This window comes from Anomaloglossus baeobatrachus, chromosome 1 (genome assembly GCF_048569485.1).
Source record: "Anomaloglossus baeobatrachus isolate aAnoBae1 chromosome 1, aAnoBae1.hap1, whole genome shotgun sequence".
In the NCBI taxonomy this organism is placed as follows: domain Eukaryota; kingdom Metazoa; phylum Chordata; class Amphibia; order Anura; family Aromobatidae; genus Anomaloglossus; species Anomaloglossus baeobatrachus.
In genome coordinates, this window is record NC_134353.1 from 76,418,156 (window position 1) to 76,444,302 (window position 26,147).

The 26,147-nt window shown below is 41.8% G+C and overlaps 1 protein-coding gene across 1 annotated transcript in view; it reads right to left on the reverse strand.

Moving 5' to 3' along the window:
- The window catches only part of LOC142286390 (cytotoxic T-lymphocyte protein 4-like), a 46,744-nt gene extending 21,796 nt beyond the window's left edge, over positions 1 to 24,948 (reverse strand). Inside the window, exons 1-3 of the mRNA XM_075333361.1 lie at positions 24,829 to 24,948; positions 18,916 to 19,299; positions 11,167 to 11,268 (exon numbers count right to left, since the gene is read on the reverse strand). Of these exons, the coding sequence (XP_075189476.1) occupies positions 11,167 to 11,268; positions 18,916 to 19,299; positions 24,829 to 24,871 (529 nt within the window). The 5' untranslated portion in view covers positions 24,872 to 24,948. The remainder of the gene's footprint in view (positions 1 to 11,166; positions 11,269 to 18,915; positions 19,300 to 24,828) is intronic.
- Between the last annotated feature and the right edge of the window lie 1,199 nt (positions 24,949 to 26,147).

The following is a 26,147-nucleotide window of genomic DNA, read 5'->3' on the forward strand; positions in this document are numbered from 1 at the left end:
CTCACAGCAGTGTACGAATCTGCAGTAACTGCTTTCCCTGCCCTGTTCTTGATTGGCTTGGACAGTGAGTCTTGGAACATCGTGGGACCCCCTTTTGGTTTATGCCGGAATTTGGATTTCAATTTTTGCAGGGAAATAAATTGGTTAATGAGGGTGTCTTGTCTTAATTTCCTTGATCATTTTCTCTTTTTATGTGTTTCGGATTTGCTTTTGGGGAAAGTCGTGCGATATTGCAATGGATTACGGCGGACTTGTTTTTAAATACAATTTTAATAAATTGTTGAACTAGGGCTGTAGTAGGGGGTGTTTGTTCATATAATTTTTTTTATATTTCTATTGGATTAGTAATGGTGATGTATGATAGATGCCCACTCATTACCAATACCAGGGCTTGATGCCTGCTAACAATTCACACCTGGCATAACCCCATATATTACCCCGTTTCCCACCGCACCAGTGCAACAGGAAAAGCTGAGTACAGCGCCACTTCTAGGGTTGCTGCTATTTTTAGCCTGTTAAGGGCCAAATAACATGGCCCTTTCTACCCTAAAAATATCAGCCCTCAGTTGTCTGCTGTCCCTTGGCTGGTTTTGAAGAATGGAGGGGATCCTACACAGTTTTTTTTTATTATTTGTTTAAATAAATAATTAAAAAAAATTAACCTTCGGTTACCAGAGCTCACATCCATTGGGTCTTGTGGCAGCTTTCAACCCATTAAATTTAAGAGAGCCTTTAATTGAGCCTTTAAGAGAGCCTTTAACATTCCTTGAAATCCCAGCTGCTGGGTTATCTGGAGGCTGTGAACTGTTACCAAAGTTAACAGCCTCCAGGTGTCTCAACAGCTGGGAACTCCAAGAAACCTAAAGGCTTTCTTAAAAGGTTCCCTTAAGGTTTCTGGGCCTCACAATTGCTGGAAGACCAGATTTCTGCACCCAATTTGCATCTCCAGGCAGAAAACTGCACTGAAATGGCGTTTAAACTGTTTTGGACACAAATTTGGTGCTGAAATTTATACACCAAATTCTTGCACCAAATCTGCATCTCCTGGCAAAAAAAAAAAAAAACACATCAAAACCGCATCATAACGCATGTAGTTGTGATGCAATCTTTTGCCAGGAGATGCAGATTTGACGCAGGAATTTGGTGTATAAATTTCAGCATCAAATCTGCATCTCAGGGCAAAAAAAATGAGTTTTTCTGCCAGGAGATGCAGGTCTGATTCACCTAAGGTGAGCTTTTCTGCGACCACAAGTGCGGTATCATGGCAACCTCCAGCTGTGACTGCACATAAACTCAATGTCGTCACTACTCATAGCTGTGGATCAGCCAGTCTCTGTTTGCAGCCGCAGCAGGCAGCTGTGTAGATTACGTCGGACCTGGGTGTTTTGGTAGTTAATAAAGGGGTGAAGGAGTGTGCTTTTTTATATTTCATTTCAAATAAAGGTTTTTTTGGTGTTTGTGTTTATTTCTTTTCACTTACAGATTAGTAATGGGGGTCTCACTGACACCTCCCATTACTAATCTAGGGCTTAGCGGCAGCTGTGAGGTGCCATGAACCCTTTGTATATTACCCTGACTGCCACTTCACCAGGGCAATCGGGATGAGCTGGGTAAAGTGCAGGGATTAACACATCTAATGGATGCGACGGTTCTGGGTGGCTGCAGGCTGCTATTTTAAATTGGGGAGCCCAATAATCTCTTATATACCAATATAGATGACATAAAGTAGAAATTTTAGCAAAAACCAGAGTATGACTACTTTAAAATTAGAATGTTTTATTTATCAAAAATCACTTACAAACATGTATAATTAAAATAAGGGTGTATTTTGAGAAAGGGAGGAAAAAACTTCCCTAACCTGACCCTTCCTCAATAACGGGGGTCGGCGTCCTAAAGTGAAGACGCCCCCGTTCCACGACGGCTTGACCCTAGTTAGTCCCTCCCTGAAGGGTTAGAAGTGTCCCCTAATAGATGGAATCAACCCCAACACTGGTAACACCACCGTGAGGAAGAGGTGCTCAGTCCACAGTAGCTAATTTGTCTGTATCACTACTTAGGTGAGTGAGGGTGGGGTCTAGGGATGTCGTCATGTATTACGAGTCCATGTGCTCAGTATAAAGGATAGAAATGAGAGTCACATAGATTATGACCATAATATACTTTTGTCAATTATAGACACAGTTCAGATTAGTGCAACGGATGCCCAATAAGAGCATGATTCATATTGGATATATGAAAGTTCAAGAAATGCCCGACGCATTTCGCCCTTGTCAATGTTCAGGGGCTCATCAGGGGCTTTCCAACAAATTGGGGAGCCCAATAATCTCCTCAACCTGAGAATGCCAGCCCCCAGCTGTTGGCTTTAACTTGGCTGGGTATCAAAATTGGGGGGACTGCACGCTGTTTTTTTTAAATTTAATTTAAATAATTAAATAAGATGCATGGGGTCCCTCGTCTTTTGATACACAGCCAAGATATCATGCACAACTGGGGGCTGCAGCTGTAGCCGTATGCTTTATCTGCGCTGCATATCCATTTACGGGAGACCCTACTCCAATTATTTATTTATTTTTACACTTCACTTGGGCAGACAGACCACTACTGTGAGGCCAATTAATCACAGATGCTTTCACAGATGGAGAGAGGGGGAAGCAGTGCATATGCACGAGGAATAATGAGCAGCCCCGGAAGCAGTGTTACAGCCGCAGGCAGACTGGTAGGTATGTCCTGCTTTAACCATTTTGCTTCCTTATTTTTTTTTTTTTTTTTACAGTGATTTCCCTGGCCAATCACAGTCATGTCAATACTTGACATGGCTGTGATGGACCAGAAGTGGATGGTTTCTGCAATAGTGTAACCGTGAACAGTGACGCAACAAAACCGATCTTTGCCGATTTTTTTGAAAATTATCATGATTCTGGGACAGAATCGAACGAGCCAAGGCTTGTACCGAATTTAAAATTGGTGAACCTCTTTTGAACAAGTCTGCTCATCACTAATGTTTATGGTTGTTCCTTCCAATATTGGTGCTAGAGTCCCTGTCTTCTTCCTCTCTAAAGTAGCTATTTGCACACATGTAGATATTCTAACAATAAATAAATAAGAGAAGAACAATAATAGCAGTGTATATATTATATATATACTTTTTCTATACCTTTAAATTTGATCTGATAGCCTTCAAATTTAAAGGTATAGAAAAAGTTTTTAAACCATAGAGAGGAGGTGACTATAGGAGAAAGCTACTTAATCATGAAAGCCAATGGATTTTTATGCTAGATACTCACCTCCCCAAGGGACTAAATAGCAGACAAGATTTGATCCTATGCTATTGATGTTTTTGGATTTTTTCATATACCTACAGGCAACTAATTTCATGTATACCCGGGTTCCTTCAATGTGTTTGACAAATGAATATAATTATTTATATCTACAGTCATGGCCAAAAGTTTAGAGAATGACACCAAAATTATATTTTCACATGATCTGTTGCCCTCTGGTTTTTAATTGTGTTTGTCTGATGTTTACATCACATACAGAAATATAATTGCAATCATATTATGAGTACCAACAGGTTATATTGACAGTTAGAATGAGTTAATGCAGCAAGTCAATATTTGCAGTGTTGACCCTTCTTCAGGATCTCTGCAATTCTCCCTGGCAGCTCTCAATCAACTTCTGGACCAAATCCTGACTGAGAGCTGTCCATTCTTGCATAAGCAATGCTTGCATTTTGCCAGAATTTGTTGGTTTTTGTTTGTCCACCCGTCTCTTGATGATTGCCCACAAGTTCTCAATGGGATTAAGATCTGGGGAGTTTCCAGGCCATGGACCCAAAATCTCTATGTTTTGTTCCATGAGCCATTTAGTGATCACCTTTGCTTTATGGCAAGGTGCTCCATCATGCTGGAAAAGGCATTGTTGGGCGCCAAACTGCTCTTGGACAGTTGGGAGAAGTTGCTCTTGGAGGACATTCTGGTACCATTCTTTATTCATGGCTGTGTTTTTAGGCAAGACTGTGAGTGGTGCGATTCCCTTGGCTGAGAAGCAACCCCACACATGAATCGTTTCAGGATGCTTAACAGTTGGCATGAGACAAGACTGGTGGTAGCACTCACCTCTTCTTCTCCTAATAAGCTGTTTTCCTGATGTCCCAAACAATCGAAAAGGGGATTCATCTGAGAAAATGACTTTACCCCAGTCCTCAGCAGTCCCAGCAGCGGTCCCTGATGTTTTTTCTGGAGAGAAGTGACTTCTTTGCTGCCCTCCTTGAAACCAGGCCTTGCTCAAAGAGTCTCCGCCTCACAGTGCGTGCAGAAGCACTCACACCAGCCTGCTGCCATTGCTGAGCTAGCTCGGCACTGCTGGTTGTCCGATCCCGCAGCTGAAACAGTTTTAAGATACGGTCCTGGCGTTTGCTGGTCCTTTTGGGCGCCCTGGAGCCTTTTTGGCAACAATGGAAGCTCTCTCCTTGAAGTTCTTGATGATGCGATAGATTGTTGACTGAGATGCAATCTTTGTAGCTGCGATACTCTTCCCGGTTAGGCCATTTTTGTGCAGAGCAATGATGGCTGCACGTGTTTCTTTAGAGATAACCATGGTTAACTGAAGAGAAACAATGATACCAAGCACCAGCCTCCTTTTAAAGTGTCCAGTGGTGTCATTCTTACTTAATCATGACTGATTGATCGCCAGCCCTGTCCTCATCAACACCCAAACCTGTGTTAATGGAATCACTAAAACAATGTTAGCTGCTCCTTTTAAGGCAGGAATGCAATGCTGTTGAAATGTGTTTTGGGGGTTAAAGTTCATTTTCTTAGCCAATATTCACTTTGCAAATAATTGCTGTTAAGCTGATCACTCTTTATGACATTCTGGAGTATATGAAAATTGCCATTAGAAAGACTTAAGCAGTAGACTTTGTAAAAATTAATATTTGTAGCATTCTCAAAACTTTTGGCCATGACTGTATATATTTATTTAGCAGGGGTTGTATTGCATCTAGTGATTTTCCTGTCCATTTTGAAAAAAGAAATGCATATAAATATTTTATACATATTTAAATGTAAATTGACTAATTATATTTGATTTTTAATTTTCTTTGGTCTATCTGGATGAATATTTATGGTTAGATAAATACTTCATGGTCTGTTTTTGTATTTTTGGATCTTTTTGTTTCTGTGATTTTACCTGAGCAGCATATACTTCCCTATTTATTTAATTAATTTATTAAGAACATGTGGGTTGGCTCGCTGCTTAGGAAAAACATTTATAAATATCCTTTCAGTCTTGTATTGACTATGACCTGAGGAAGGCGTCTCGCCGAAACGCGTTGTGGTATACATCTGCCATTCATCAGTGTGCACAAGCCGTTGTCTTTACTTGCAATATGGATATTTTTTTAATCAAGTTGAAATAAATAAAGAAGAATTTTTATTTATCCTCTGGAGTCCAGCTGGATTTTTCTCATTGCTTTGTTATACTATATTTGTGCTCCAAACCACAAAACTTGAAACTCCTCGCTAATAACCTTGGCCGGGTAACATGCGGACGTGCATTGAACATGCTGTCTAGTGACCTCTATGTTCTTATACATGTGGTTATCTAGTTAATCTATGTGGGTAGAGCGTGTGACCTGTGCATTTCAACGTATTAATGTCCTGTTACAATGAAATGCAGCTGAGTCATCTCTGACCAAATTCCTCTGAAAAAAAAGAATTACCAAAATGTTAAAAACTCACAATAGGTTCAGTAGAGTAGTAGTAATGCCGGGCTCGTAAATAGACAGGGGTCCTATTGTCACGCAGTGAATGCTGTGGTTCCGCCAGGTACATGGGAACCCCCAGCAAGCGCCGCAACACACAGGGTACACGTTACAACGGTGGGCTCTTGTGCTAGGGAAAGGGGAGTAGGGTCACCTCCTAAACTCACTTGAGACTGATCCCTGCACTCTCTAACATCTCTATACGGATTCTTTAACCCTGTCGCGGATCACATGCCTATACCTGTCTTTCCCTGGACTCAGCCCTGTATAGTGCGCAGGGCAGCGGGAACGCTAGTCCTGCTCTAGGTTAAAGACACAAGGAGGATTAGACAGACACGGGTAATAAACAGCAATCATACAAAGTACTCCAAACAACAAGAGTTAATAATGAGGAACGGACCAGAGAGAAAGACCATAGAGGACTAAGGGTACCGTCACACTTTCGCGACGCTCCAGCGATCCCACCAGCGATCTGACCTGGTCAGGATCGCTGGTGCGTCTCTACATGGTCGCTGGTGAGCTGTCAATCAGGCAGATCTCACCAGCGACCAGTGACCAGCCCCCAGCCAGCAGCGACGCGTGGAAGCGATGCTGCGCTTGGTAACTAAGGTAAGTATCGGGTAACCAAGCGCTTAGTTACCCGATATTTACCTTGGATACCAGCGCTAAGTGGTGTGCGCTGGCTCCCTGCACTCCTAGCCAGAGTACACATCGGGTTAATAAGCAAACCGCTTTGCTTACTTACCCAATGTGTACTCCGGCTACTTGTACAGGGAGCCGACACTGACAGTGTGAGAGCGTCGGACGTTAGTAACCAAGGTAAATATCGGGTAACCAAGCAAAGGGCTTCGCTTGGTTACCTGATATTTACCTTTGTTACAGCTTACCGCAGGCTGCCAGACGCCGGCTCCCTGCTCCCTGCACATTCAGATCATTGCTCTCTCGCTGTCAAACACAGCGATGTGTGCTTATCAGCGGGAGAGCAACGTCCAATAAATGAACCAGCATTGTGTGTAATGAGCAGCGATCTCACAGCAGGGGCCAGATCGCTGCTCAGTGTCACACACAGCGAGATCGCTAATGAGGTCACTGGTGCGTCACAAAAACCGTGACTCAGCAGTGATCTCGCTATGTGAGAAGTACCCCTAAGGAAGGGAAAACAAACACAACTTTCACACAGCAAATGTTCTCTGAATGGCTTCCTTGTCCTCAGCTCACAGGTTCCCTCTAGAGCAGACCTGGGCAAGGGGCGGCCCGCGGGCCACATCCGGCCCGCCTACTCTCTGTGACCGGCCCGCCTGGCTCCGGGCGTCCTTGCTGGCCGGTCACTGATGAGGGCAATCTGACCTGTTGTCCGGAGCTCCAGGCTCCAGGCGGCCCGTGGTCAGATTGCCCTCATCACACGCTGCGTGCCGGCAAGGAACAGAGGACAGATACTGCAGCACCGCACAGTGCAGCAGCGGAACGCAGGAATCTGTCCTCTGTTTCCTGCCGGCACTTTCTCTGTGACACACGCGCGCGCGCCCTGATGTCGTCAGTACGGCGCGCGTGTGTGTCATTTGAAAAGTTCCCACCCCGGCAGGAGAAGAAGATGCAGCAGCCGGAGCCCGTACGGAGAGAGGAAGCAGCTCAGCGGGAGCCGTACAAGAGAAGAAGGATGTCAGCGGGAGACCGTACAGAGGTGCCTGAGGAGGGAAAGGTGAGTGGTGACTAGAAATCTGAGGGGACAATGGGGGGAGTGGAAGGGAGGAGGGGGGGGGGGGTAACTGGTGAGTAATTTTTGGGTGTAGTGATGTAGTATATGGCAATGTAGTTTTACAGGTGTAGTATATAGGGGTCTAGTGATGTATATGTGGATGTAGTGATGTATATTACAGGTGTATATGGGGGTGCAGTGATGTATATTACAGGTGTATATGGGGGTGCAGTGATGTATATTACAGGTGTATATAGGGGTGTAGTGATGTATATTACAGGCGTATATGGGGGTGTAGTGATGTATATTACAGGTGTATATGGGGGTGTAGTGATGTATATTACATGTATATATGGGGGTGTAGTGATGTATATTACAAGTGTATATAGGGGTGTAGTGATGTATATTACAGGTGTATATAGGGGTGTAGTGATGTATATTACAGGTGTATATAGGGGTGTAGTGATGTATATTACAGGTGTATATGGGGGTGCAGTGATGTATATTACAGGTGTATATGGGGGTGCAGTGATGTATATTACAGGTGTATATAGGGGTGCAGTGATGTATATTACAGGTGTATATAGGGGTGCAGTGATGTATATTACAGGTGTATATGGGGGTGCAGTGATGTATATTACAGATGTATATGTGGATGTAGTGATGTATATTACAGGTGTATATAGGGGTGTAGTGATGTATATTACAGGTGTATATGGGGGTGCAGTGATGTATATTACAGGTATATATGGGGGTGTAGTGATGTATATTACAGATGTATATGTGGATGTAGTGATGTATATTACAGGTGTATATAGGGGTGTAGTGATGTATATTACAGGTGTATATGGGGGTGCAGTGATGTATATTACAGGTGTATATGGGGGTGTAGTGATGTATATTACAGGTGTATATGGGGGTGTAGTGATGTATATTACAGGTGTATATGGGGGTGTAGTGATTTATATTACAGGTGTATATGGGGGTGTAGTGATGTATATTACAGGTGTATATAGGGGTGTAGTGATGTATATTACAGGTGTATATGGGGGTGTAGTGATGTATATTACAGGTGTATATGGGGGTGTAGTGATGTATATTACAGGTGTATATAGGGGTGTAGTGATGTATATTACAGGTGTATATGGGGGTGCAGTGATGTATATTACAGGTGTATATGGGGGTGTAGTGATGTATATATGGGGGTGAAGTGATGTATATTACAGGTGTATATGGGGGTGTAGTGATGTATATTACAGGTGTATATGGGGGTGTAGTGATGTATATTACAGGTGTATATGGGGGTGTAGTGATGTATATATGGGGGTGAAGTGATGTATATTACAGGTGTATATGGGGGTGTAGTGATGTATATTACAGGTGTATATAGGGGTGTAGTGATGTATATTACAGGTGTATATGGGGGTGCAGTGATGTATATTACAGGTGTATATGGGGGTGTAGTGATGTATATATGGGGGTGAAGTGATGTATATTACAGGTGTATATGGGGGTGTAGTGATGTATATTACAGGTGTATATGGGGGTGTAGTGATGTATATTACAGGTGTATATGGGGGTGCAGTGATGTATATTACAGGTGTATATGGGGATGTAGTGATGTATATTACAGGTGTATATGGGGGTGCAGTGATGTATATTACAGGTGTATATAGGGGTGTAGTGATGTATATTACAGGTGTATATGGGGGTGCAGTGATGTATATTACAGGTGTATATGGGGGTGCAGTGATGTATATTACAGGTGTATATGGGGGTGCAGTGATGTATATTACAGGTGTATATGGGGGTGCAGTGATGTATATTACAGGTGTATATGGGGGTGCAGTGATGTATATTACAGGTGTATATGGGGGTGCAGTGATGTATATTACAGGTGTATATGGGGGTGCAGTGATGTATATTACAGGTGTATATGGGGGTGTAGTGATGTATATTACAGGTGTGTATGGGGGTGCAGTGATGTATATTACAGGTGTATATGGGGGTGCAGTGATGTATATTACAGGTGTATATGGGGGTGTAGTGATGTATATTACAGGTGTATATGGGGGTGTAGTGATGTATATTACAGGTGTATATGGGGGTGTAGTGATGTATATTACAGGTGTATATGGGGGTGAAGTGATGTATATTACAGGTGTATATGGGGGTGTAGTGATGTATATTACAGGTATATATGGGGGTGTAGTGATGTATATTACAGGTGTATATGGGGGTGAAGTGATGCATATTACAGGTGTATATGGGGGTGTAGTGATGTAGTATATGGGGATTGTTTGTGTATATATGTATATAGCGTGTGCGTGTGTGTATGTATGTGTGCGTGCGTGCAGAGAGAAAAGCCCGTAACTGCGAGTGGTACTGGAGTTACATCGGGTACCACGTGCTCTCTCCCCGCCCCCTGCAGCGCCATACCTCCATTACAGGGCCTGATTGCGTTTCTCCGGTACCTGTTTGCATACATGTGACTGGTACCGAAGAAAACACGAGTCTGTGAAATAAAAAGATTTTCCATATTTACCTGCTTTCTTCAGCTCTGCTGCCTCCCGCTCCTGACCACTGCTCATTCATTGATTATTCACCGCACTCAGGACCTGGAGGCCGGAGCATCGCGATGACAGCACCGGGCACAGCTCCGTTGAGGACATCACCGCATGGACAGGTGAGTATTCTGCAAGCACAGTGACCTCCAGGAGGTCATCAGAGTTTCCAATGAACTTTGATGACCATCCTGCGACACCCACGCTACAGCTTCATGGGTTCATCAGAGTTCATTGGGAACTGTGACGAGTCCCCGAGATGCTCCGGCTTCCAGGTTCTCAACATACACACACACCTGTATACTCACCCAGCGATGCGGTCCCCAGCGCTGTCCCTGCTTCCAGCTGCTCACTGCAGTGAATATTCAGTGAGTATAATTACCAGCGATAAGGAGCGGGAGGCAGCAGAGCCAGAGACAGCAGCGCTGGGGAGAGGCAAATATAGAAAATCTTTTTATTAAAAAGACCCGTGTTTTCTCTGGTATTTGTCACACTGATGTCACACAGATCACATCAGTGTGCGATCCGTGTGACACCCGTGCTGCCAGAGAAAAAAAAGGACATGTGTGCGTGCAGGGCCACGAGGGGTCACACAGTCCGTAACTTACTGTTTGTATATGAAGGGATAGTATATATGCTATATACAGTATTGGGTAAAACTGAGTTAATTATATTAGTCCGGCCCTCTAAAACCATCCCAATTTCTCATGCGGCCCCATGGGAAAATTAATTGCCCACCCCTGCTCTAGAGGCAAGTACAGCAGAAACTATCACCAGCAATTACCTGAGCTAGGAGGGAAGTCTTTACAGCAGAGCTAAGTAGCATTAGAGAACAGCTGACTATTGCTTATACTCAGTGTTTCATGAGACCAGAGGATCCACTTAACCCTAGCAGCACTGGATACAGGAGACTCTGCACAGCCAGCAATATTAACCTGAGCAAGTGTGTATGAAACCCTGCGCTGTGATCTCCTGACACCAGAAATCGGAGGGACCATTCTCCGTCGTCGTACCCTTGTGACAGCTATTATGGGGAGTCCCATTGTGCATTAGGGTTTCATACCAAGTTCAATAGGGTCCTCACTGTTCATAATACAATTCCCCTATACTAACAATGCAGCCGAAGTTTAATTACAGTTCGTTACCTTTTTTCTTCTTCCTCTTGCAGTACAGGCAGCACACAACTATCAGTATGGGGATAATGAGAATGGCAGTCAGGTACAAAAACCTGATATCTAGAACAAAAACTGAAACATTTTTGTATTAATTGCAGAATATAATTTCACATTCTAATACACACGATGACTATGGAAGGGGGGAACATTTCTCCTTGTGGAGAGCACCATGAAAGTGTAAGGAGACATATAGGCCATTCAATGATCCTCTTTACACATCCTCATCAGAGAGGAAGAGAACAGGAACTATAGCGCTACCTATTGGACGTAGCAATCTTAAAAGTCAACATCGAACCATTACAGTTTTAGTCTTGTTATATCCAATAGGTGGCACTAGAGTCATCCTCTTCCTCTCAGAAGAGGCTATTTACATATCAATTTACAGGGTGACGCGCTTTCTATTTAGAGAATCCCTGGTTGAGAGAGAGAAAGAAAGGACTTTAGATCTAGTGTGGCCTATGCCTCCTTATTTATCCTATACAGAAACTTATCTATAGAGGGTGCAAAGAACAGTATATACATGATAGTTTTGAGGTCCTGCAATTTTTTTCACGCTTTTTTGGTTTATATTTATGATTTATGTGCTGCAAACTATTTTATGAGGGTAAAGATCCAAGTGCCACATACTTTAAAAAAAACTCTTTAAATGGTAAGGCTATGTGCGCACTGAGCATTTTTTGAGGCGTTTTTGTGCGTTTTTCAGGTGCGCTTTTGTGCATTTTGGCCTCAAAACTGCATGACTTTGCTTCCCCAGCAAAGTCTAGGACTTTTCATTTTTGCTGTCCGCACACAGTTTTTTTTAGCTGCGTTTTTGAGCTAAAAACAAAAAATGGACATGTCAATTCTTTCCTGCGTTTTACTGCGTTTTTCATTTATGCAATGCATTGAAAAAATGGAGCAAAACACAGCCAAAAACGCATCAAAACGCAGTAAAAACACAGTAAAAACGCATGCGTTTTTACCGCTGTGTTTTTGCCGTGAGTGCGTTTTTGTGCATTTTTTGCGGCCAAAAACGCAGCGTTTTTGAGAAGTGCAAAAATGTCATATTGCGCACATAGCCTTATACAGTGTGTCCACCCATATCCTGTCCACCGCCATTAACATGAGAACGGCAGCAGCTATAGGCATAGAAGTGGTGTCCAGGTATATTAAAATAGCCATGCGCTACGCAATGAAACCACCTACAGCGCCACCTGGTGGAAAACAACGGAGTTAGCATTTTTATCTCGAAAATGGAACGAGATAGAGAAAAAAGTGAATTGCAAAGTTGTAGGGCATCATCAATTCAATACGAATCAACACCTTGCATACAGAAATGCTATGATTAGAACGTGTAAAACTCACAAGGCTGCGGACGTGAAGCAATACCTCATGGAGACCTTCCTACAAGTCATTGGGTATGGTGGTTGTGTGGAGTGGCCTCCAAGCTCACCTGACCCCACTGGATTTCTTTCTGTGAGGCCACATCAAACAGCAGGTGTATGCAATCCCTCCACCAACATTGCAGGACCTACGATGACGTATTACAGTTGCTTGTGCAAACGTGTCACGTACCATATTGCACAACGTGCAGCAAGATACAGTATGCTGTCCAGAGTCCAGATGTGCATTGCAGCTGATGGAGGCCACTTTGAACATCAAAGTTAAATGAGCGCCATATGCGTGACCAGCATTCAATGTTTTGGGGGTCATGGGTTTCATATCATAGCATTTCTGTATGCAAGGTGTCGATTCGTATTGAAGTGATGATGCCCTACAATTTTTTAACTCACTTTTTTTCTCTTTCTCGTTCCGTTTTCGAGATAAAAATACTTACTCCGTTGTTTTCCACCAGGTGGCGCTATAGGTGGTTTCCTTGTATAGCGGATGGCTACTTTACTATACCTAGACACCACTTCTATGCCTATAGCTGCTGCCGTTCTCAAGTTAATGGCAGTGGACATGATATGGGTGGACACACTGTATATAAGTAAAATAACTTATTTTTAAATTTTTAAATACTAAATTATATAATTTGCTAACACAGTTCTAGTCGGTCAAGTGTATTTCTCTTGTAGTTTTCTTTTTAGAGTCCTGGCATCTTGGTTTGTGCTCAGCAGAGGTCAGCATTTCTTGTGATGGGACATGATGATGGCACAGTACGTGAAGGGGGGTGTCTGACTTCATAGTTCATTAGATAAGCCAGTCCCCTTCTCTTACTGCGCTGGTCATGAACCAACAAAACAAAAGCTGCCCTGGAACCTTGGATGCAGCAGTTATAACAAGACAATAGCATCTATCCTAATAGAACTATAGTAGTAGCTTATATGTAATTCAATATTTTCAATATTTAAAGAGGTTGTCCACTACTTTAACATTGATGGCCTATCCTTAGGATAAGTCATCAATGTCTGATCGGCCAGGGTCCGACACCCGGCACTCCCAGCGATCAGCTGTTCCTGGTGCTGCAAGTGGCCAGAAATGCTCAGTTCTGGAGCTGCCCCTCTTCTGATAGCGGCCGCGGTCAGTCTTTACTGATTTGAATAGGAGGTGGATGTGCAGTACCCGGCTGCTATAAGTTGACAAGGCAGCTCCGCAACTGAGTATTTCCATCTACCTGCTGCCGCCATTGACACAAAGAACAGCTGATCATTGTGGGTGCGAGTGTTGGAACCCGGCCAATCAGACATTGATGACCTATCCTACGGATAGGTCATCAATGTTAAAGCAGTGGACAACCTCTTAAAAGTCAACCTGTCACCTAGAATATGCGTTCTGACCTATCAGCAGACGCATGTGTGCCCTAATTACACCTCCCTACCCATCCTTGTGTTGTAAAATTGTGTAATATGAAAGTAATAAAAAATGTTTTATTACTTTCATATTTCCTATGTACTGTAAATTAGAGAGCCGCTGGCCACATGGGAGGCGCATTGCCCTATGGAAATCTGCATACTTTCCGTGATATCCTGCCCCTGTGGGCGCGATACCATGGAGTCACATGAGCGACGTCCCAGTCGCTCATTCTATCCTGTGCGCATTGCGGCAGGCTTCTTTTCCGGGTGTTCACTCGCCGGCTTCAGATGCGCACTGCGCTTGCGCAGTGCGCATCTGAAACTGACAAGGAGAACCCGGAGGAGAAGCCTGCCGCAATGGTAAGTATATACGCGCGCAGGATAGAATGAGCAACGGGGACGTCGCTCATGTGACTCCATGGTATCACGCCCACAGGGGCGTGATACCACGGAAAGTATGCAGACGTCCATAGGGCAAGGCGCCGCCCATGTGGCCTGCGGCTCTCTAATTTACATAGGAAATATGAAAGTAATAAAACTTTTTTTATTACTTTCATATTACACAATTTTACAACACAAGGATGGGTAGGGAGGTGTAATTAGGGCACACATGCGTCTGTTGATAGGTCAGAACGTATATTCTAGGTGACAGGTTCCCTTTAAGGATTACTTTTTTGCCTAGAAAATTCCTTTACCTCTTAAGAACCTGATCTGAGATGAATGCCAGGGTCACATGATGGTAGATTCTCTCATTTGAGAAAATTCGATCGATTATGTAAGGGACAGAGTTTGATCCGAGCATCAGCACAGCGTGATCTGATTCTCTCCGATTAGAAACTCCGAGCACACTCTGAGGAGAAGAGGGAAACAAAATTTCTCCATTTTCCCATTGTGTCGGGCTGCACTTGGATGTCAATCAAGTGCAGTCTGATATTTTCCACACACCCATAGACTTGAATGGGTGAATGGCATCTGATTTGCGCTAAGAAAAAAAATTATAGATCAGCACTGCTGAGTGCTATCTGATAAAAAAAAAAAATCAGATAAATCTGGTTCAATGTATACACTCATGTGAACGAGCCCTTAAAGAGAATCTGTTATCAACTTTTTTCCACCTAATCTAAGAACATTACAATATAGAGACTGAGACCCTAATTCCAGCGATGTATCACTTACTGGGCTGGTTGCTGTAGCTTTTATGAAATCATTATTGTCATTAAAGGACTAGTAAACCTGCTGCTAGGTTAGTCCAGCATATTCATAAACTCTGTATAACCCCACCCCAACCACTGATTGGCAGCTTTCTGGCTATGCACAGTGTACACAGAAAGCTGGCAATCTCGGCTTTCTGCCTATGCACAGTGTACACAGAAAGCTGGCAATCAGGGGTGTGGGCGGGTAATACAGAGCTCAGCATTCAGAGAACTGGTAGATGTGCCTCAGATAAAAAAGTGATTTTATAAAAACTGCAGCAAGCAGCCCAGAAAGTGACATCACTGGAATCAAGGTCTCTGTCCCTTCATCAGGGTTCTCTCAGATGAGGAGCAAAAACCTGGTGACAGATTCCCTTTAATAATGCAGAAATTTTATTACTTTTTTCCCCTTTGCATTTCAGCAGCCATAAATTAATTTTTCCATCAATTCAGTAAAATCAGTATTTGTTTTTCTTGTAACTGTCAATGCCATGATGTGTGGGATAAGATTTTGATTTGAATTTTAATAATTCCTTCCCTCCGCAGCCAATTTTCTTATTTCTGCGTTTTCGTTTTTTCCTCCATTTTTTCCAACAGCAATAACTTTTTATTTTTCTTATATTTTTTTTGCAGGACAAGTTGTCATTTTGAATAACTCCATTCATTTTATCAAACAATGTACTGGAAAATGGGAAAACAATCCCAAGCACAGGGAAATGGAATGAAACGCAATTGTTTTTTCAGATTTAATATGGATTGTATGAAGAAAAAAAATGTGGCTACCAATAAAATGCAATTCTGGTGTTGCTAACTTTATTCTTTATGTTGTGTTCTGATAAAGATAACAAAAATGTCATATAATTATTTTTTTTTCAATGGGGAAAATGTTAATTCAATTTATCTCCAGAACAGCCATCATACAGTATGCTGGAAAAGCCCTCTGACTACGCACCATACACCCTCTCACGACTTGTGCGATACATGCATACAGATGATAGGAACAGGTTAAAAAATGTGTCATCAATAAAATTACTTTATGCTTAGGCCAGATTTTTATGTTATGCATTTACGTGTTTTTAAAGTTACTTAGTGATAATGATTGTTTTTTTCTTTTTCAATTTCCGATATCCCTATGTAACAAAAATCTCATTTTTCTCACATTCCACACTTCCTTGTTCTGTACTGAAAAGTATTCATCAGTCTCATTATCTTCACAGACATGCTTATAATGAGAAATTTTTCAGCAGTCTTATGATTAGAATTAAGGGTGCTCTACATGCTGCGACATCGCCAGCGATGGCTAGCGATTTCGTGCGCAAAAGCAGCCGCCCCTGTCGTACGTGCGACATGTGGTGATTGCTGCCGTAGCAAACATTATCGCTACGGCAGCGTTACAGCACACACCTGGTCAGCGACGACGCTGTGACCGCCGAACAATCCCTCCTTCAAGGGGAAGGTGCGTTCGGCGTCATAGCGACGTCACTGCGGCGTCACTAAGCGGCCGGCCAATAGAAGCGGAGGGGCGGAGATGAGGACGTAACATGCCTCCCACCTCCTTCCTTCCGCATTGCCGGTGGACGCAGGTAAGGAGATGTTCTTCGTTCCTGCGGTGTCACACATAGTGATGTGTGATGCCGCAGGAATGAGGAACAACATCGCTAGTGCCCAAACAACGATATTTGGTTTTAGAACGACCTCTCCAAAACCAACGATTTTTACCACTTTTGGGATCGCTGAAGGTCGCTCGTACATGTCACACGCTGCGATGTCGCTAACAGCGCCTGATGTGCGTCACAAACACCGTGACCCCGACAATATAATGTTAGCGATGTCGCAGCATGTAAAGACCCCTTAAGAGATTTTTCAGCAATCTGATTATCGTCACAGTCATGATTAGAATGAGAGATTTTTCAGCAGTCTCATTATCTTCACAGTCAGGATTATAAAGAGATTTTTCAAGAATGAGAGATTTTTCAGCAATCTCATTATCTTTACAGTCAGGATTACAATGAGAGATTTGTCAGCAGTCTCATTATCTTTACAGTCGGGATTTTAATGAGAGATTTTTCAGCAGTCTCATTATCTTTACAGTCGGGATTTTAATGAGAGATTTTTCAGCAGTCTCATTATCGTCACAGTCAGGATTAGAAAGAGAGATTTTATAGCAGTCTCATCTTCGCAGTCAGGATTATAATGAGAGATTTTTCCACAGTCTCATTATCTTCGCAGTCAAGATTATAATGAGAGACTTTTCATCAGCCTCATTATCTTCACATTGGGGATTATAATGAGAGATTTTTCAACAGTCTCATTATCGTCACAGTCGGGATTATAATGAGAGATTTTTCACTAGTCTTATCTTCATAGTCAGGATTATAATAAGAGATTTTTCAGTAGTCTCATTATCTGTACAGTCAGGATTATAATGATAGATAACACCTCTATAGCACAGTATATAATATAAAATCTACCATTCATAAAATGTAATTTAACAGATATTGATATGAAAATTAAAATCAAACTAAAACAAAAAATATATATGGATTTTAACAAAAGGTTATTTTCTGATACAATCACTTTAACGCTTTGCAGAGAAAGATAAATATAACTACAATTCTGACATTTTTATTTTCACATTTTTAACCATTTAGCATTTACGGTGTTATGGTGACACAGATTTGAAAAATAATTTTTGTGTTTTACTATTTTTTGCACAATTAAAACACTTTTTTATGATGTTTTAGCATGGCTGAATTTCAAGACCTCTAAAATTTTTATTTTTATTTTCTATCATTGGACAAGTAAGATATATATCAAATTTTGGAGTATGTACCACTTATGGATCGGGGTTTTTTTTTACTACTTTCTGTGAAAGCCAGATAAAAATGAACAACGATTCTGGCCGTTTTGGGATAAATAACGCATTCATTTTATCATTACTGTTGAACCAATGGTAATTACCGTATATACTCGAGTAAAGTATTCACAGCAGTATAGCAATGACGACAGTGGCAGTCCCATTCGTCAAATGCGATCATGGAGGGGTCTATGTGCCTGTGGTCTGCAAGAAGCAGGTAAGAGGACACCGCAGGAACGGAAGACAGGTGAGAATAATTTTTTGTGGGAACCTCACTCGAGTATAAGCCGAGGGGGGTGTTTTCAGCATAAAAAAATGGGCTGAAAAACTCATCTTCTACTTGAATATATATCGTATGTCCTTTTTATAGTTCTGTAATATTTTTGTTTGGTTTTTTTTTATTGTTTTTTAGATGGTAAAAGTGGTATTTAAATCAGACCAGAAATCATAGTTGATTGTTTGGGAGCCACTAAATATATTACATATTTATTGCATATCCTAGGGACACGCCGTAAACACCACATGCGAGGAAACTTCAAATAGACAAAAGCAAATCCATCCCGGACCCGGGATCTTTCATATAGACATCGTGACACACTCCGGATTGTGGAAGTGGTGGGCTGGCTGTTTGTCTATTTTCTATGGATATTCAAGAAAAACGTTTTAAAGAAATAAACGTTTTGCAGACACCACTGAGCGGCAAATGCAAAAATCCATGGCACTCAATCAAATAATGTCATGGCTGTATAATAAAGGATCCTCTCTGCTTAGTGGTCTGTCTGTTGTAGCACGAAGAAAGGTTCCCGAACTGGGCAACCACCTTTATGACCGCTATACTGTATATACTAAAAAAACTTATCAAAGGGGTTTGGTCCACAAGATTGTGTCTACTTACCACCATTATTACTATCCTGGACATATAATTGTGTCCCATTTCCTTCTGCTTTATACAGTTTCGGTATTTCCCCTGTAACTTTACAGATATACCGGCCTCCATCGTCCTCTGTGACTCCCTCTATGGTCAGCAGTGCGGTATTATTGGTCACACTACATGTAATATTATTATTTCTCACTGATGAATTGCGGTGTTGCTCGGTTTTCAGTACAGAACATAATACGGTCCCGTTGTCTTCTCCTGTGCTTGAGATTTGCTTTCTCCATTCAACACGGACCTGCCGAGCCCCTTCATCGGTCCAGTGGCAGCTTATTCTGGCAGTGTCCATTTTAGGCAGCGTTAGGGTGCGTGGTTCTTGGGTAATTGTTTCCGCTACGGCCATATCTGTATAATGAGAAGGTGATAAAGAATAAATTACATACTTTCGTAGTCCAATGGCAACTCATTCTGTTAGATGTGTCCCATGGCTTCTAACACCCACACTCAATTTCTAGGGGTATTCTTCCAATCCAAATTCCCAGTATTACTGACCATTGACCAGACTATAGTGGAAGTTGTAGTTCTGACCCAATCTTTCTAAAGCAAGCTATGGGCTAAGCATTTTATAGCTTTGCTCTTGACATCAGTATGGATCTCCAGCCTTTAGGAAATTAGGATTGTGTGGTAAGGCTATCCAATGTATAAGAGGTGGCCACACATGAGCCACTAATTTAGCTATCTCCATAGAGAGGTCATATAATTGTGTGTCCTATATGTACCTGAGTTAAGCCGTCACATAGGGTCTGGATCGCAGAAGTCTCACCAAACCAGGGATAACACCTTCAGCTAATGTGGCTCTCATGGCAATCAGCTTATCATCCGAGGTCCCAATCTTCATACCCATGTCAATCAGCTGATTTTTCAGTGTAAAGCTACAGTCAGGGCCAGAAATATTTGGACAGTGACACAAGTTTTATTATTTTAGCTGTTTACAAAAACATGTTCAGAAATACAATTGTATATATAATATGGGCTGAAAGTGCACACTCCCAGCTGCAATATGAGAGTTTTCACATCCAAATCGGAGAAAGGGTTTAGGAATCATAGCTCTGTAATGCATAGCCTCCTCTTTTTCAAGGGACCAAAAGTAATTGGACAAGGGACTCTAAGGGCTGCAATTAACTCTGAAGGCGTCTCCCTCGTTAACCTGTAATCAATGAAGTAGTTAAAAGGTCTGGGGTTGATTACAAGTGTGTGATTTTGCATTTGGAAGCTGTTGCTGTGACCAGACAACATGCGGTCTAAGGAACTCTCAATTGAGGTGAAGCAGAACAGGCTGAAAAAAAAAGAAAAAATCCATCAGAGAGATAGCAGACATGCTTGGAGTAGCAAAATCAACAGTCAGGTACATTCTGAGAAAAAAGGAATTGACTGGTGAGCTTGGGAACTCAAAAAGGCCTGGGCGTCCACGGATGACAACAGTGGTGGATGATCGCCGCATACTTTCTTTGGTGAAGAAGAACCCGTTCACAACATCAACTGAAGTCCAGAACACTCTCAGTGAAGTAGGTGTATCTGTCTCTAAGTCAACAGTAAAGAGAAGACTCCATGAAAGTAAATACAAAGGGTTCACATCTAGATGCAAACCATTCATCAATTCCAAAAATAGACAGGCCAGAGTTAAATTTGCTGAAAAACACCTGATGAAGCCAGCTCAGTTCTGGAAAAGTATTCTATGGACAGATGAGACAAAGATCAATCTGTACCAGAATGATGGGAAGAAAAAAGTTTGGAGAAGAAAGGGAACGGCACATGATCCAAGGCACACCACATCCTCTGTAAAACATGGTGGAGGCAACGTGATGGCATGGGCATGCATGGCTTTCAATGGCACTGGGTCACTTGTGTTTATTGATGACATAACAGCAGACAAGAGTAGCCGGATGAATTCTGAAGTGTACCAGGATATATTTTCAGCCCAGATTCAGCCAAATGCCGCAAAGTTGATCGGACGGCGCTTCATAGTACAGATGGACAATGACCCCAAGCATACAGCCAAAGCTACCCAGGAGTTCATGAGTGCAAAAAAGTGGAACATTCTGCAATGGCCAAGTCAATCACCAGATCTTAACCCAATTGAGCATGCATTTCACTTGCTCAAATCCAGACTTAAGACGGAAAGACCCACAAACAAGCAAGACCTGAAGGCTGCGGCTGTAAAGGCCTGGCAAAGCATTAACAAGGAGGAAACCCAGCGTTTGGTGATGTCCATGGGTTCCAGACATAAGGCAGTGATTGCCTCCAAAGGATTTGCAACAAAATATTGAAAATAAAAATATTTTGTTTGGGTTTGGTTTATTTGTCCAATTACTTTTGACCTCCTAAAATGTGGAGTGTTTGTAAAGAAATGTGTACAATTCCTACAATTTCTATCAGATATTTTTGTTCAAACCTTCAAATTAAACGTTACAATCTGCACTTGAATTCTGTTGTAGAGGTTTCATTTCAAATCCAATGTGGTGGCATGCAGAGCCCAACTCGCGAAAATTGTGTCACTGTCCAAATATTTCTGGACCTAACTGTATGTCGCACCACATATTAATCAATTCTGGTAGCATGGACTTTGTATGATGGTACAATGACTATGGTAATGTTGAGCTTGGGTCAAGAGACCTGCAGCCATTCTTCCAGACATCGTGATCTATACTTTGACAATGAATGTTGATTTGCGTAAAACTGGCATATTAGGGCATCTGGGTGGCTCAGTGGCTAGCACTGTAGCTTTACAACATTGGGGTCCTTGGTTTAAACCCCACCAAAGACACCATCGTAAAGGAGTTTGCAGGTTCTGCCCATGGTTGTGTGAATTTCCTCCAGGTTCTCCAGTTTCCTCCACACGCCAAAGTCCCTCACATTATACACACAGACATATGTAGGTTCTCATGAATTTATATAGAAACAAATTGGAAAAAATTGACAAATAAATATGCAAAAATAAAACATGCTAAATTACCAAGGTTTCCCTAGAAATATTATAATTATAATGTAATCGTGGTGGCATTAAAGTTGGTGCATGATATTGTAAATGTAATTACAAACTATTGAACTGTAAGGATTGATTTAGCATTTAGTGGGCACTTTTTCACGTAACAGAGATAAATTAGAAAATTATACATTAACTATATTATCTAAATTTTGATAAACTTATTTTGAAATTTACGTTTTCCAATTTTTGCATGAAGTTGTCAAAAATGTAGGGGGTGCTCCATTGGTCTCTGTTCATACGTGCGTTTGGAGATTCCTATGCCAGAACTGAAATATGGGAATAATGACACATACGGGATTCTCTACTAAAACAGAATTCTCTACTATAAATCGTTTCTCTGGCTGCACTAGATAATCTTTCCTCTTTCCAATCTGGCACTTCCAGTCATTTATTGCTTTTTAGTACATATTATCCTCAATGGCGGTCAGAAGGCAAAGCAGGTAGACAATATGCAACACTTTAAGTGCTGGAGTAAGTACGGACCTTCTAAGTTTCCTTACTATGTTTATATGGATTAAAATGATCATAAAAAAAGGTACAAAAAATAAAGCCTGAAAGTAATCATGTAAAATAAGACGTATGATATAATCAGGGGCAGTAGAATGATTTTAAAAAATAAGGCTGGATAAAAATTAAGCCTAATACGATGTTTGATTAAAGGGGTGCATTAATGGCTACATCGATGTAATGTTCATAGAGAAGGCTTTTCTCAAATGCCTTGTGTAGTAAATTCTGCCTGTGAGCGGCACTATTGAAGCCCGCTCATTCCCATCTTGTGACCCTTGGGCTCAGTGATCTCTGGGATCCGGTGATGTCACATCAACTTCCAGTTGACCCAACATCACCAAGCCCGGCCCCAGTCTCAGTGAGCGACTGGGCTGTAAGCGGAGTTTCACCGCTCGTCACAGCCCATTATCTCACGCGTTCTCGTTCGCTGTAGAGCGCCACAAGCGAAAGCGATGCTGGGCTGTGCTGAGTGGTGAAACTCTGCCCACAGACCAGTCACTCAGAGAGACTTGGGCCGCCGCAGTGATGTCAGGTCAACTGAAGTTGACAAGACATCACCGGATCTCAGAGGTCATGGAGCCCAGGGGTCACTTCATGGGGATGAGCGGACGGCAATAGCGCCGCTCACAGGCAGAGTTCACTACTCAAGGTATTTGAGAAAAGTCTTCTCTATGAACTTTACGTTGATGTGACCATTAATGTTGAGTAATGGACCACCTCTTTAAATAAGTAAGCCACCGCACTGCCCATAAACTTTAACTGTTGGGGTGGTCTGCATTATGCTCTGCAGTGACATTGCATAGTTGAGCTTCTGTATGTGATTGTGCACCTAAGGGAGTGGGGAGCCAGCTATAGGATACAGCTGGATTCCCCATAGAGAAGACACAGACAGTTTATTACAGTCATTGCCTTCTCAATCGCTGTATACACAGTGCTAAACAAGCGCTATAAATACAGTCATAAGACAGCTTTAACAGCGCTTCCTCCTCATGACCCAAGGTCATTAGGTTGCTGGGTTTAAGAAGGGAGCAGGAGCTTCTGGGTCCTATGAGAACCAGTCATCTCTGCTATTCAGCCAGGCAGCATTTCCACTGTAACTGGGGATAATATACCAGCGTCAGTTAAAGGGATAATCAGATTAAAAAATAAATAAATAAATAAATAATTTAAATGTTGAAATGACCCCTGAAGGTCTTTTATGACTTTAGGGGAAACACAATATGTGAAATAAATAATAAAGAATTACATTAAAAAATAAAACTGTGAGACAAATTGAAAATATATAAATAAATAAAAATAAAAGCAAGATAAAAAAAAGGAAATAAAAGTCATTGCCAATCCAAATCTCCACCAGCTCCACTCCTGTTGGAAAAAAAACCCCACCTTATCAGATAGATTCTGTTACAGAAAGGGGAACAAATTTTAAAATATATTTTAGTTGTCCTGCGTGGTCCTTAAAAAAAAAAAATCAAATATGGTAGACACGTATTTGCTTTGTTGTCCCACCAATAAAAAAAGAGAAGGTGAAAATACAATAAAAATTAAGCCTGTGTATCTCTAAAAAATATGTAAAAATTATTTGAATATCTATGCAAGGAAAAAAAAAAATCATAGAGCTTTTTAAACCACAGGTATGAATATGAATTGTGCCAGGAATAAAGGTAAAGTGAAGAGGTCGTAGAGAAACCCGAAATTTTGCAATTTGCTTTTATTTTTTAAGTTGTAACTGGGAAACCATCAAAACAAGTAATCTAGCTTCTAGATCTACGTAATCTATTAAGGTTAGCACAGTGACTTTCATTGTTTGCATTGTTGGGGTTCTGGTTTCTAGTAGAATTAATGAAAACATCTGTAAGGAGTTTGTCTGTTCTCCCCGTATTTGCGAGGATTTCCTCCCACACTTTAAAAGACAGTGATGTGGACTTTATGTTGGTGAGTCACAATGTCGACAATGTCTCTAAAAGGATGTGGAATACGGCACTGTGTAAGAACAGCCCCATTCATGTTTGTTTTTAGGAACAGCAGACATTTTACCCCTGATATTATACCAATGACAGCGTATTAATGATTACTAAAATAAGGTATCAGTGGCTGTATCGGCCTCACAGCCGTTAGACCCTCGCAAAATTGGGGCACATGCAATATCAGTGATTTAAGTTGGAAAAACATTGCATGAAGTGTTTTCATATATCAAAAGGATGTTGAATTTCACTCTCGCTGACAATAGGCCCAGTATAAATTTAATTCATAAATCCCCTTAAACATAGTATAAAGTATAAACATGAAGAAAACCAATATAACCATAAAGATCATGTGAATCCTGCCTCGTCAGACGGACAATCCAACATACAGTGATCATGATCAAAAGATAAAATACTCACTACGGAGAAAAAGGTAAAAAGCAGCATAAATCCAAGTAACCATGATGAGATGACTCCACTTTCAGTCTTCTCTAGGCAGAAGTAAGATGCAGCTCGGATGAACTCGTGTAACCACCTCCTTCCTGCTGTCAGACACGGCTTTGTTTCTTTTCTTTTTCATCAAATCTTTGTACAAGTCGATTTAGTAGGAGTATTTTCAGCGATGCTACATTGCTATACAGGAATATACAAGGGGCTGCTGATAAGTCTTTGGCTTTGCCCAGAAAGAAACGAGATAGAATAAAAAAAAACTTTACAATTATTCCACACACTCTCCACTGATGACAACACACTTCTTACACCGGTATTCCAAGTACAGTAAAGGGTACTTTACACGCTGCGACCTCGCTAGCGATCTCAATAGCGATGTGAAATTCTACATCGCAAGTGCAATCTTCCGAGATCGCACATGCGTAAAATAACCTATGTGCGCCCTCAAAAGATCGCACTTGCGATCTAGAATTTCACATCGCTAATCAGATCGCTAGCGAGGTCGCAGTGTGTACAGTACCCTTAAGTCTAGCAAAAAGAAGGATTTTGGTTGTGCCTCAAACCAGGCATCCAAAGGAGCCAAGTGGTGTGAAATTTGGTATCCTTAAGGTGTTTCTTGAGGTTTGGAAACAGATCATAGTCAGAGGGAGCTAGATCTGGTGAATAAGGTGGGTGGTCAACCAGCTGTAAGCCCAGCTCTGCCAGTTTTGCCGTGGTCGTTTGTGCAGTGTGAGCGGAGGTGTTGTCTTGCAGGAACAAGATTCCTTTGGACAGCTTGCTGCTCCTTTTGGCCTTCAGGGTTGCCTTCAATTGGTCCAAAAGTTCAATGTAATACCTTGTATTGATGGTGGAACCCTTTTGAAGGTCGTCCACTAGCAGCATGCCCTCCTTATCCCAAAACACAGACGCCATCACCTTAGTGGCTGATTTTTGCCCCCTGAACTTCTTTGGACGAGGAGAACCACTGTGCCTCCACTCTTTTGACTGCTCCTTGTTTTCAAGATCATACAAATAAATCCAGATATCATCCAGAGTGACCAATCGATCCAGGAAATTCTTATCAGTCCAGAAACTTGCATGCGTCTCTGATCTGTTGTCAAACATTTCGGGACCCACTTTGGAGATAGCTTCCTCATGTCCAAATGTTCATGGATAATGAGACAAACACGTTCACGGGAAATCCCCATGATGTCTGCTATTGCTTTAGCTTAAAATTTGTGGATTCTCCAGTTTGAGGTTGTTCACAGCATCGACGATCTCCGGAACAACAACCACTCTCTGTCGTCCAG